Below are 13,816 nucleotides of genomic sequence, written 5' to 3'. Positions count from 1 at the left end.
CCCACCCACTGCCTCCTCTCTTCATTTCTTGAGCCTGGGGATTAGTGGATGATCCAGGCGCACTTGCTTACCTCTTCAGAGGTGGGGAATGAAAAACTGCTTGGAGTGAACTTCGCCTCTATGAGCTGCTCTGCAGAGACACTTGAAGCTATGATTTTGTATGAATTTCCCAAAGTCAGAGAGGTGCCTCATTTACCGCTCTATCCCCAGGCCCAGGAGAGGTTTTGGCATGTGGCATGTGCTCAATACCTACTCAGTAAGGGACTGGGGAGTTAATCAGCGAATGCACAGAAAAGCAGTTTCCATGGATGGAGATCGGTGAAAAGTGACAGTGCTCCAGGCAAGAGGAAAGTTTCAGTTACCTTAGAATTGGCATCACTTGTTTTTGGAAAATTTTGGCTTTTGAAAATCGTTCTACCTGGACTTGGAAAGATTACAACCTAGCTATGAAACCAATTTATTAGCAAGTGCAATCTTCTGATTATCTACTTTGGCTTTTTGTTAAAAATGGAATCTCCAGGACTTCCCTCATGGTCCAGTGACTAGGACTCCGTACTCCCAATGCAGGGCGCCTGGGGTTTGATCCCTGGTCAGGGAACTAGATCCCATGTGCTGCAGCTAGGACTTCACAGGCGGCAACTGAAGAGCCCACAGCTGCAACAAGGATCCCGCTAGCCACAGAGAAGAAGCCATGTGCCGCAGCTGAGATCTGGTGCAGCCAAATGAATGAGTGGTAAAGAGCCTGCCTGCAATGCAGGAGATGCAAGAGATGCAGGTTCGATCCCTGGGTGGGAAGGTCCCTTGGAGGAGGAGGGCATGGCAACCCACTCCAGTATTCTTGCCTGGAGAATCCCATGGAGAGAGGAGCCTGGTGGGCTATGGTCCACAGGGTCGCAAAGAGTTGGACATGACTGAAGTGACTTAGCACTCATGCATTTTATATATATATATAGTGTGTGTGTGTGTGTGTGTATTGTGTGTGTAAAATGGAATTCCCAAGGAAAATAATCCAAAAGCCCCCAGAATACACCAAATACCTTTTTCTGCTTCTTACGGGCTTCTCCCTTCGCCTGGCACACTGATGCTTTAGAACCCTCACAGCCCCAGTGGAGGTCTGCTCTGTAGACGCTGAGTTGAAAAAACACAGCTCCCTCTCTTGGTTCCCATGTACCCCAATAAACCGAACTTTTTACAAGGTGGCAGCCACACTAACTCTTGAGGGGGAAACTGAAATTGACTTGCGCATGGCTCCGTTTTGCTTTAGTTTCTAAAGATCTGCACCAGTTTTCTCATTCTAATTAACAGTGTGTGTGTGTGTGTTTGTGTGTATACACATTATTTTCATTAAAACCAAAACCCGTGAAGGGCATTTGGAGAGCTGTCTCCCAGCTGTCGGGCACGCAGGAAGGGCGTGGAGATTGGCCAGCGCCAGTGCGCTGGTGTGGGTGGGTGAGGCCGAAGCTCTCCCTCCCTGTTCGTGTCACGGCCAGTGTACTGAGCCGGGGCCCGGTCTCTGCTGTTTCTGCCTTGAAGGTGTGACAAGGACATCGACGAGTGCGCGTCCGACCCCTGCCTGCACGGCGGCCGGTGTCATGACCTGCTGAACGGGTTCCGGTGCGTGTGCGCGCTGGCCTTCGCAGGGCCGCGCTGCGAGCTGGACGTAAGCGGCCTCTCCTTCTACGTCTCGCTGCTGCTCTGGCAGAACCTCTTCCAGCTGCTGTCCTACCTCATCCTGCGCCTGAATGATGAGCCCGTGGTCGAGTGGGGAGACCAGGACGATTACTGACTGCGTCTGAGCGCTCCCAAACCTGAAACCACGACTTTCAGGATATGCCTTGAAATTTAATCATCTTGAAAACTATATTCAAGGCCTATTTTAAGCATATTGCAAAGCACTTTACAAGTGTAGCAAATATTTACTTATTTTGGCTCCAAATGCAAAGCAATATTGTTCTCAATACAAGCAGAAACGTCTCCTTGTGGAGAATATTGAGTACAAATATGCCATCATTCTAAGCGCATCTGTATCTGGAGGACCCTTGTGGTGAGAGAGTGCTTTCTCCCACACCCGCTCTCCTGGGCACCTTATGGAGTAGGTCAGCCTCCCTCACCCTCATCCTCGGTCAAGCTTGTCCTTTCATTCCCATCTATTATTCAGGACACAGCAGTTTGAAAATTAGATTTTTAAAAAAAATTTTTATCCATCTATGCTGTGTTGCCAGTTCTCCGGTAAGTTAAAAATATGTATAAAGTGGAGAATCCCATGAAGTCCCTCAAAATGTAGAAGGAAACTTTTCTGTTATAATTGGTATCAGTTCTCAAGTTACTCTTTACCAGTGTAATTTATAATTCCATAAAACCTTTCTTCCTCAGAAAAAATGACAGATAAAACTTTTTTCCGTTTCTTTTTTTCCTGCAATACTTTCTATACAAATAACTTTTTGTTAATTGCTTATAAATTTATGAGCTTATTGACTTTCCTATCAAATGAACTAATCGCAATTGCTTTTCAATACATATTTTAAAAAGAGAAATGCTATTCTATAGGTATATACTAAAAATAGAATTTATAAAACTTGAATTTCCTGGAGGCCTATTTTTCTAAAATTTGCAAGTAAATTTATCCTCTCAACTATATTTCTGAAGAGAAAATATACTGCTGCTGCTAAGTCACGTCAGTCGTGTCCGACTCTGTGCGACCCCATAGACCTATATTATAATCAAAATATATTTGGCACTATGATTTTTTAATAAATAAGTACATGAAGTGATGGATTTACCAAGTAAATTAATAAGGTATGCAAATATTAATATATATTCTTGCTTAGCTTTTGTACAGTATATAATATGTTAATTAGAAAGTAACTTTATTTACTAGTATTTTTATTGCTTCCGCTGACTTGCCGTCATTTATGCTAAGTGTATGTGTGTGGACATACCTTCCCAAGGAGCCATGATTAGTGTTCATTTAAAGGGAAAATAGGTTGATCTTATGAATTAATTCAGAAAGCAACTATAATAACAAAGGTCCACCAAATATCATTTTGTAAATGCATTTGTGTCTTTAAGAGTTGCCCTGGTTGGAAAATGTGAGGGTGTTTTATACATTGGGTGGTATCCAATACTCATTTAGTTCCTTCTTTTTGTTAAGAAAATTGTTTTCCTGTGGAAATTACAAGCTAAATTTAAATATAGCATGACATCAAAACTACAATTAGTTTACTATAAAAGCAAAGGAAGTAAATTCAATCTCATTTCTCAATAGTTATAGAGGATTTTATGCAGCAAATTTCTATGCTGTGGAGTGCTGGCAGGCACTAAACTGGAGAAACTCATGTTGAAGTTTTCTTTCCTTTCTACTCCCCACCCCCTCACCCCCAGACAGCACGTGCTAACCCACCATCTCAGCTGATCTGCTGCAAAGTTAGATTTCCTGACAAGAGACCTGGAGAAACCCTTCCTATCAATATTTGCTTTCCCAAATTATCTGAAGTAACCATAAAATTGATTATAGCCGAAGACCACACATACAGTTTTCACATCTGCTCCCTCCTGGGCGCATCTGTAATTATGTACTTATAGGTCATTCCAAATATAACACGTTTCCTTCCAGATATATTTCTAAGTCACTCACCATTTCTTTCTCCATACAATTCTAGTGCCTCTGTGGTCGCTGTAATTGTCAGCTGCTTTTCCATTTCCCCACGTCTTGTCATATCTGACCTAAAACCCTGTCCTTCTTCTCTGTCTTCTTCTGTATTTTCAGTTGCATTGTGTGTGACTACAGCTTTTGCACATTTGCACGGAAAAATAAAACCACTATTTCTGTGTCTCTGCTCCTCATCTTGTGATATCTGTCTTCATTTGCCTTGACTGTGTCTTGCACGCTAAGATGGTCCCAAGTCTGGTGCATGCGCAGGTACACACACACACACACACACACGGCAAACACAGAAGAACCTGTGCTGATCACCCTGAATTGTGGTCTCTTCCCCCAGACATGTTCCTGCAGGGAGACACCTGTGCCCGTCTAGGTCAGAGTTCCATGTACATTCCCCCTATGTCCAGATATTCCTCTAGTTGGGATTCTCAAGTTGATGACATCCTTAATTGTTCTTACTGGTGACGTGCAGTGTCCCCGGTTAACCTGGCTCCTGAGAAGGGGCCGTCTCACCTGAGTGACAGAAATCTACACAGGCTCCTCTAGACCCCGCCTCTGAAACATAACCTTAGTGGTTGAGTTAGAAATGTTTCATTTTGCTCATTTTTAAGGTTCAGCATTTGAACTAAACAGGGCTATGTGTCTATTTTTGGCCATGCCATTTCCTCATGTGTGTGGATGTGGTTTTTATCACCCTTCTTTTTGGAGAACAGGGAAAATTGAGAAAACAGGGAGGTTTGGAGAAATCAGTGTTTTGACAGCACAGAAAGACCAATTTAACACTTCAGAGAAACTTCTCTGTGCCAGGGATTGTGATAAGCCTTTCATAAATACATATTTTTCACTGTAAGGGCAACCAGTATCTCTCACCTTCCTAATTATTCACTGAATTATGTTTAAAGATCCCTTTGCCATATCTGAGTATTACAGCAGAAGTTGTTCAGCTTTAATTTTGCAAAATTTAAATGGAGTCTTTTCTGGGAATGGTGATACATAAAATTTGAGTTTAGTGATTTAGGAAAAATATCAGTGAAGAAACTATGAAAATTATTCTCAACTACCAAAATCATTAGTAATATGGACTACTTCATTTCTCAACTTTATTTTTTGATTTATTCAACAAATGCTGATAAAGACTTTCTATGTACTGTGCCCTGGACTAGAGAATTCAACTATAGATTAGATGAAGCACATGCCCACAAGCTGAGGGTCTCATTGAGGATGCAGATTGGCAGGGGAGAAGAATTCCTGGGTCAGTGTTAGGATGGAACTCACTGCCAGCTCTACAGAAGGACAGAAGAGGGGCATTTTCACCTGATCTTTAAGGCAGAAGTGGAAGCAGTGACAGATTTTATTTTCTTGGGCTCCAAAATCACTGCAGATGGTGACTGCAGCCACAAACTATGCTTGCTCCTTGGAAGGAAAAGCTATGACAAACCTAGATAGCATTTTTAAAAGGAGAGACATCACTTTACTGACAAAGATCTGCATAGTCAAAGCTTTTGTTTTTCCAGTAGTTATGTACGGATATGAGAGTTGGACCATAAAGAAGGTTAAATGATGAAGAATCGATCCTTTTGAACTGTGGCATTAGAGAAGACTCTTGAGAGTCCCTTGGACTGCAAGGAGATCCAACCAGTCCATCCTAAAGGAAATCAGTCCTGAATATTCATTGGAAGGACTGGTGCTGAAGCTGGAACTCCAATACTTTGGCCACCTGATGCGAAGAACTGACTCACTGGAAAAGACCCTTATCCTGGGAAAGATTGAAGGCGGGAGGAGAAGGGGATGACAGAGGATGAGATGGTTGGATGGCGTCACTGACTCAATGGACGTGAATCTGAACAACTCCGGGAGACAGTGAAGGAAAGGGAGCCTGGCGTGCTGTAGTCCATGGGGTCTCAAAGAGTCGGACACGACTGAGGGACTGAACAACAACAGCAACAACGCCTTCAAAGTCCATCCACACTGTTGCAAATAGCAGGATTGCCTTCATTCTCTTGACTAAGTTGTTGTTATTGCACATGGGATCTTCTTGGCTTTGCATGAGATCTCTTGCTGAGGTGCATAGACTCTAGTTGTGGGGCACAGGCTTAGTAGCTGCTCGGCATGTGGGATCTTAGTTCCCTGAGCAGGAATTGAACCTGCACTCCCTGCATCACCAGGTGATTTTCAACCACTGGAAAGTCCTCACAGATCATTTTAGAAAGCAAGTCTCTGTGTTACAATCCAGTTAACTTAACAAAAGACTCATGATGAATAATGAAGCTGATCACACCATGTTAACTATTATTTTCTTGAGTTATTCCTGTTGGTTTTTACTCAAGAAGAACTTTTAACATTGGTTCATCTATTAAAAATAGAGTTGTGATTAATGAAACAAAACAGTTAGTATGCAAGTGAATATCATGATGTTGTCTAGTTGAACATAACATGAATTTAGTTTCTCCCAATTTTTTTCAAGAATAGAATGTATAGATTCTTATATGGACCTTCTTCTTGACTGACTTACACTGGGTTTGGGAAAAGAGTGTGCAGCTCATTGAATCCATTGCTGATCTTTTTTGTGAAAGTAAATGTAGAAAACTGGGCACACTTTGGGGATTTTATATTTGAACAAATTTAAATATCAAGAAAACTGACTTGAAATTGGTACTGGTTTTTAACATTTTTCTACTTGAAACTTTCGTGATTCATATATGTATTACATGAATATTATTTTCCTAAGCAACAGACTGGTTACAAATAGGAAAAGGAGTACATCAAGGCTGTATATTGTCACCCTGCTTATTTAACTTATATGCAGAGTACATCATGAGAAATGCTGGGCTGGAAGAAGCACAAGCTGGAATCAAGATTGCCGGGAGAAATATCAATAACCTCAGATATGCAGATGACACCATCCTTATGGCAGAAAATGAAGAGGAACTAAAAGCCTCTTGATGAAAGTGAAAGAGGAGAGTGAAAAAGTTGGCTTAAAGCTCAACATTCAGAAAATGAAGATCATGGCATCTGGTCCCATCACTTCATGGGAAATAGATGGGGAAACAGTGTCAGACTTTATCTTTTGGGGCTCCAAAATCACTGCAGATGGTGACTGCAGCCATGAAATTAAAAGACGCTTACTCCTTGGAAGGAAAGTTATGACCAACCTAGATAGCATATTGAAAAGCAGAGACATTACTTTGCCAACAAAGGTCTGTTTAGTCAAGGCTATGGTTTTTCCAGTGGTCATGTATGGATGGGAGAGTTGGACTGTGAAGAAGGCTGAGTGCCGAAGAATTGATGCTTTTGAACTGTGGTGTTGGAGAAGACTCTTGAGAGTCCCTTGGACTGCAAGGAGATCCAACCAGTCCATTCTAAAGGAGATCATTCCTGGGTGTTCATTGGAAGGACTGATGCTAAAGCTGAAACTCCAGTACTTTGGCCACCTCATGCAAAGAGTTGACTTATTGGAAAAGACTCTGATGCTGGGAGGGATTGGGGACAGGAGGAAAAGGGGACGACAGAGGATGAGATGGCTGGATGGCATCACCGACTCAATGGACGTGAGTTGAGTGAACTCCAGGAGATGGTGATGGACAGGGAGGCCTGGCATGCTGTGGTTCATGGGGTTGCAAAGAGTCAGACACGACTGAGCGACTGAACTGACTGACTGACTGACTGAAGCTTGATAGAAATAGAAAGAATTCTTTCCTTCTAAAAGGACATAAAGATATCATGGGTCTTATCTTCTTCTCACATTGTAATCACTGAATCACAGATTGTTTCATGTAGTATGGAAATCTATTGGAAACTAATTGTATAGAGGAAAGAAGTAACATACTAAATACAGCTCCTCTGAAAACAAATAGGCTATTTGCAATGAAACATATTTAATCATTTGGAATATGATCATTTTATTGTCTGCCTGACTTTAGTTGCACATAAAACTCTGAATAATGTTATTTTCACTCAATTCCTCTAACATTTTTTGATAACCCTATGCTGAACAGCAAGACTGTGTTATGAAGGAGATTTGAGGTATCCATATACTTGTTATTCAAAGTGGCAAATTATGTATTAATTTTTGATGAATGAGTGAAATACTAGTTCCATGCATGCTCAGTCGTGTGCAACTCTGTGCAACCCCATGGACTGTAGCCCACCAGGCTCCTCTGTCCATGGGATTCTCCAGGCAAGAATATTGGAGTGGGTTGACATTTCCTCCTCCAGGGGACCTTCCCAACCCAGGGATCGAACCCCATCTCTTGAGTCTCCTGCGTTGACGGGCAAGTTCTTTACCAACTGTGCCACCTAGGAAGCTGAAAAAAACCTCAAGAAAACATTTTTTTTAAAGCTCATGTATTCCTTTGAGGTTTTCAATAGCCAGCATTATATATATCATGTATAGTAGGTAATGAATATTAAAGAACCTACTGATATAACAAATGAAGTGTTTTTAAGATGAATTCAGAGTGGCATTTTCTAACTTTGAGAACCGTGTGTGTGTGTGTGTGTGTGTGTGTGTGTGTGTGTGTGTGTGTGTGTATTAAGCCTGTCCCACAGTTATTAAGATATAAATGATGGCACATATTATGTACCAAAAATCTGTCCAGTTTTCCTACCAAATTCACAGAATGAAAAAGTCTAGTCTTGGTCGTTAGTAACCTCTTTGGTGATGGTAGGATCTTGAGGATCAATGATCCACACTTTCCACTGTGCTCAGTCACTTCAGTTGAATCTGACTCTCTGTGACCCCACGGACTGTAGCCTGGTGTCTGTCCAGGCTCCTCTGTCCATGGGATTTCCCAGACAAGATTCCTGGAGTGTGTGCCATGGTCTCCTCCAGGGGGTGTTCCCGAGCCAGGGATCAAACCTGAGTCTCCCACATCTCCTGAACTGCGGGCAGATTATTTACCACTGAGCCACTGGGGAAGCCCACACTCTCCCACAGAGGAACATTATTTCCATCCAAGAACCAAATGCACAGAAACCCTATTATTCATGTTGAAGTGAAATTTGATATAAATTGGCTCTTTCCTGAACCATTTTCCCAGAGGAAGCTTAGCTTCACAAAGACATGGGGCTCACCTGTAACATAGTCACGTGGACACCCGGGGACAGTCTCAGGGCAGCCCTCCAGGATGTATCTAATTTGACTTCCTCTTTGCTTTTAGGAGGCTTCCCTGGTGGCTCAGACGGTAAAGTGTCTGCCTGCAATTCAGGAGACCTAGGTACAATCCCTGGGTCGGGAAGATCACCTGGAGAAGGCAGTGGCAACCCACTCCAGTACTCTTGCCTGGAAAATTCCATGGACTGAGGAGCCTGGTAGGCTACAGTCCATGGGGTTGCAAAGAGTTGAACACGACTGAGCAACTTCACTCACTCACTCACTCACTGGCTTTTAGGAAAGCATTCCATTTACAGCAGGATGGACAGGGCCCCTCAAAACCAATGATTCTGGAGAGGAGTTTAAGTTGTCTTCTCTTCAAATATGGGTGTATCGAATCATTAAAATCCATGCCTTCACCTCTTCTAAACCCAGAACAAGCTGACCACAGTTGCAACTTTGAAAAAAGACATTTTAAAGAAAATGTAATTCTTTGCTCTTTGAATTCTCATTTTATCCTTCTTTGCCAGGTCCAGTATGAATATTCTCAAAGTTGCCACTGAAGCCTTCCTTTCTTTTCTGTCTTTCCCCATCAACACTAGGGGGCCTTCAAGCTCCCACATCTTCCCAAATACACCTCCACTGTAACATATAATGATAACAACACTGATGAAGGTTATTAATTGTAGAGTCCTTCCTGGGAGCCAGCCACTATGCCTAAGGTCCTCTCACACATTATCTTTATTATTTGTCACAAATGTCCCAAGACTTAGCTGATATTGATTTTCCCAAGTTACTGATGAGAACACAAAGTCCGAGGTTAAGTGCCTTTCTCAAGCAGATCCAGTTCGGAAGGTGCAGGACCCGTGTTCAGGTTCCAGGGCTCGTGCCCCACATATGTGGGAGCAACAGTGCAGACAGCTTGATTTGTCCGCCAAGTCCTCCGGCCCATGAGCTCCTGGAGGGCTGTTAACTCTGTAAGGTCTGGGCCTGGCAGCCCTGCCTGTCAGAGCTGGTGCTTCAGTCCTTACTGAAGGGATGAATGGATGGACGAAGGAATGGTGGGTGGCACGTGGTTTGCACAGAGGAGGGGAGGGCAGGGAAAGTTTCTCCCAGAAGATCATTGACCCAGGTCTTACAGAATGAGCAGGAATTTTCTTAACAACACAAAAAGCACATTTTCCCCAGACGTCTTTTTTGTTTTGTTTGATTGTTTGTTGCCAAAGCGCTGAATAAATTGGTTCTCATAGAAGAAATTGTCACAAATAAAGTTGTGTGCTGTTAGCAGAGAGCTCAGAATCCCAGGTTCTCACTGGGATTCTGCAGAGAGATGCGCTGCAATGCGTTTATAATTACACGTGGCCTAGATGGTTAGGCGTTTGTGTAACGGCGTCTTGATATTTGCAAGAGTCTGAGAAAGGAACCCTGAAGACCAAGCGTAAGAGCATCGAGTTCCTTCGGGGTCATGGGAGGAGGGTTAGAGGTCTGAGAGAGGCAAGGAGATTTATGGCACTGACCCTACAAGATGATAAACAGTGGACAGATTGTTGAGGAGCCCCAAGCAGTGAAAGAGGGAAAGGTGCTGATGAAATTCAGGCGGTTCCAGGAGACCAGGAGGACCCAGCAAAGTTAGAGCTGTTCCCAAGGGGAAGGATGCCTGACGGCTGCCCCACAAGGCCATGGACATGGATGAAATGGCCTGTGTTTGCCCCAAGAGCACCATTAGCAGGACCAACGCTTATCATTTTTTCACAGCACTGGTTGTAAGAAAAGCCTCTCAAAGAGATTTCCGCTTGTTCCCCGCTTTCCGAGTTCAGCTGAGCCTGAGGGGCTGAGCTGTCCACCAGCTTCTCCTCCCCGCTAGGTCACCCTGCCTCTGAGCCACCTCTGTCTTCCGAGACTGCTCCCGTGGGCTGAGCTGACGGGCCGGGCCTCCCAGCAGGAAGCCCAGAGTCCTGTCCTTTCACAAGTCCCACCTTGAGGCCAGGAACGGCTGAGTGGCTGCTGTCCCTGCCTGCTGAGAGTCAAGGAGGTGACCACAGCGTCAAACAGGCATTTCTGCCCCGTGTCTGAGAGTGGACAGGACACAGGGAGGGAGGGAGGGGGGCAGGGAATCAGGGAGATGCATAATCACTACTCCGAGAATGTCAATAAAACAGCAATCTGGTTCTGGAGGAGAAAGAAGCCACAAGACATATGGAAAACAGGCCCTGATTTATGGGGCTGAGTGAAAGCACAGGATGAATTACAGAAGTTTGGTCACAGCGAGTTATTCCAAGAGGGGGAGTTTTCAAGGAGGTTATGGGAATTCGACTAGGCCATAAAACACAAGGAAGATTATTTGCAGAACAGAAAACGGGAGAGCGTTCAAGAGAGAAGAAAGGTCAGGAGTAAAGATGTGATGGTGGGAACCGAGTTTGGACAATGTGAGGTACAAAGAGGGACCAGCCCTGGCTGGGATGCCGAAGGATGCTGGTAGTGGTGGGGTGTAAAATTGGATAAATTCAAGCGAGGGCTAGATTACAGATTAGATCGTCCAGCTTCTGTCTGAAACCCAGCCGGAGCAGAAAAGAGTCATTTCATAATAACCCAATTTGGGCCGGCACCACGCCATCCTCTAAATTATTTTCAATAGGTTGTGATTTCCCATGGGCTGCCCCTCTCTCTGATTAAAAGGGTTCCCTTCCACCAAAAACAATAGCACCTTTCTTTAATGATGGTTTTATTTGACTGATGGAAACACCTTAGTGATATTCTCAGACTTATTCTTTCCTATTGGAACTCAAACTAATACAATTTGCTCCTTGTTCTAGATATTCTTTTTTTTTTTCTTGAAATCATGCTGTTTGGGCAGGAAATTTTGTTGAATAGGTCTGGTTGGGGAGTTGGTTTTTCTCTAACTTATTAAAGGCACATATTCTTTAACCTGATTTCTGCTAATTAAAGATGTCTCTAGGCATAGTTCTGGGATACTAAGTTTTGCTTTAAGCATCATCCCCCCCCCAAAAAAAAAAAACCTTCATTTGAATCTTTCTAAAGTTCTTTTTCATTAATTGAGGATTTTTCAGGCCTGTGATGCTCTCCCCCTTTTTTCTCAAAGGACCAAAGGCATGTTTTGGTCTGAGGAGGTTCAAGTTTAATCAGATTAAGTCTCCCTTCTCTAAAAACTGAGCAAATTCCCTGGATCAGCACCACGAAAAAGATTCTTTGAGGCAATAGACTAATAAGGCTATCATTCATCATCTTGAAGTATATAAAATTAGAAAGGCATTTGCTCACTTTTTAAAATGTCCCAGTTATGCAAATCATTATAAAATAGACCAAGATGGAGATGAAAAGTGTTAGTTGCTCAGTTTCAGTTCAGTTCAGTTGTTCAGTCATGTCCGACTCTTTGCGACCCCAAGAACCACATCACGCCAGGCCTCCCTGTCCATCACCAACTCCTGCAGTCCACCCAAACCCATGTCTGTTGAGTCGGTGATGCCATCCAGCCATCTCATCCTCTGTCGTCCCCTTCTCCTCCTGCCCTCAATCTTTCCCAGCATCAGGGTCTTTTCAAATGAATCAGCTCTTTGCATCAGGTGGCCAAAGTATTGGAGTTTCAGCTTCAAAATCAGTCCTACCAATGAACACCCAGGACTGATCTCCCTTAGGATGGACTGGTTGGATCTCCTTGCAGTCCAAGGGACTCTCAAGAGTCTTCTCCAACATCACAGTTCAAAAGCATCAGTTCTTCGGCGCTCAGCTTGCTTTATAGTCCAACTCTCACATCCATACATGACCACTGGAAAAACCATAGCCTTGACTAGTTGGACCTTTGTTGACAAAGTAATGTCTCTGCTTTTTAATATGCTGTCTAGGTTGGTCATAACTTTCCTTCCAAGGAGTAAGCGTCTTTTAATTTCATGGCTGCAGTCACCATCTGCAGTGATTTGGGAGCCCAGAAAAATAAAGTCAGCCACTGTTTCCACTATTTCCCCATCTATTTGCCATGAAGTGATGGGACCGGATGCCATGATCTTCATTTTCTGAATGTTGAGCTTTAAGCCAACTTTTTCACTCTCCTCTTTCACTTTCATCAAGAGGCTTGTTAGTTCTTCTTCACTTTCTGCCATAAGGATGGTGTCATCTGCATATCTGAGGTTATTGATATTTCTCCCGGCAATCTTGATTCCAGCTTGTGCTTCCTCCAGCCCAGCATTTCTCATGATGTACTCTGCATAATAAGTTAAATAAGCAGGCTGACAATATACAGCCTTGGCGTACTCCTTTTCCTATTTGGAATCAGTCTGTTGTTCCATGTCCAGTTCTAACTGTTGCTTCCTGACCTGCATACAGGTTTCTCAAGAGGCAGGTAAGGTGGTCTGGTATTCCCATCTCTCCGTCATGCCCAACTCTTTGTGAGCCCATGGGCTATGGCCCACCAGGCTTCTCTGTCCGTGGGATTCTCCAGGCAAGAATACTGGAGTGGTTTGCCTTTCCCTTCTCCGGGTGATCTTCCTGACCCAGGGATCAAACCCAGGTCTTGTGTGTTGCAGATGGTCTCTTTACCATGTGAGCTACCAGGGAAGCCCCAAGATAGAGGTGGTTCAAGCATTTCTTTGGTTAGTGTAATTTGTTTTCAGAGCTAGGGAAGCCAGGAGTTTCTGAAAGAGGACCATTAACTGCCCAGGGAGAGTTACCAGTTTGGGACATGGGCAGCCCACTGGCTCAGGCACCTGCTGACCAGAGCCCTCTCATATCTCTTTCACCAAGATCTGGGCCTTCTCTGATGTTGAGCTATCTTGATGACCACAGGTGTGCCATGAGCAGTACCTCATTTAATCCTAACATCAGTAGGAAGGTTACTGACACTTGACAGATGCAAAAACTAAGGCCCAAATGGTTAAATGATTTACTCAGACTCATCACTGGTTTTCCTTCAAAACACTGTCTTGGGTTTCAGTGTCCTAATTTATAAACACAACACCTGGAGATTGTTTTTCAGCAGACTACCCTACCTGAAATGTTAGAGATGTTAGCGTTTCTTAATTATAAAATAGGGGTTTGAAACAGACATCATT

At 43.5% G+C, this 13,816-nt stretch overlaps 1 protein-coding gene across 3 annotated transcripts in view; it reads left to right on the top strand.

Annotated features, from left to right (window-relative positions):
• CRB1 (crumbs cell polarity complex component 1) overlaps window positions 1–13,816 on the top strand; it is a 217,625-nt gene that overhangs the window by 182,449 nt on the left and 21,360 nt on the right. For all 3 annotated transcript variants that reach the window (XM_044942640.2, XM_006064879.4, XM_006064880.4), the window contains one exon: window positions 1,534–1,660. In XM_044942640.2, coding sequence (XP_044798575.2) covers window positions 1,534–1,660 — 127 coding nt within the window. The remainder of the gene's footprint in view (window positions 1–1,533; window positions 1,661–13,816) is intronic.

This window comes from Bubalus bubalis, chromosome 5, assembly GCF_019923935.1.
Source record: "Bubalus bubalis isolate 160015118507 breed Murrah chromosome 5, NDDB_SH_1, whole genome shotgun sequence".
In the NCBI taxonomy this organism is placed as follows: Eukaryota; Metazoa; Chordata; class Mammalia; order Artiodactyla; family Bovidae; genus Bubalus; species Bubalus bubalis.
This window is presented reverse-complemented; position numbering and strand designations above follow the sequence as displayed.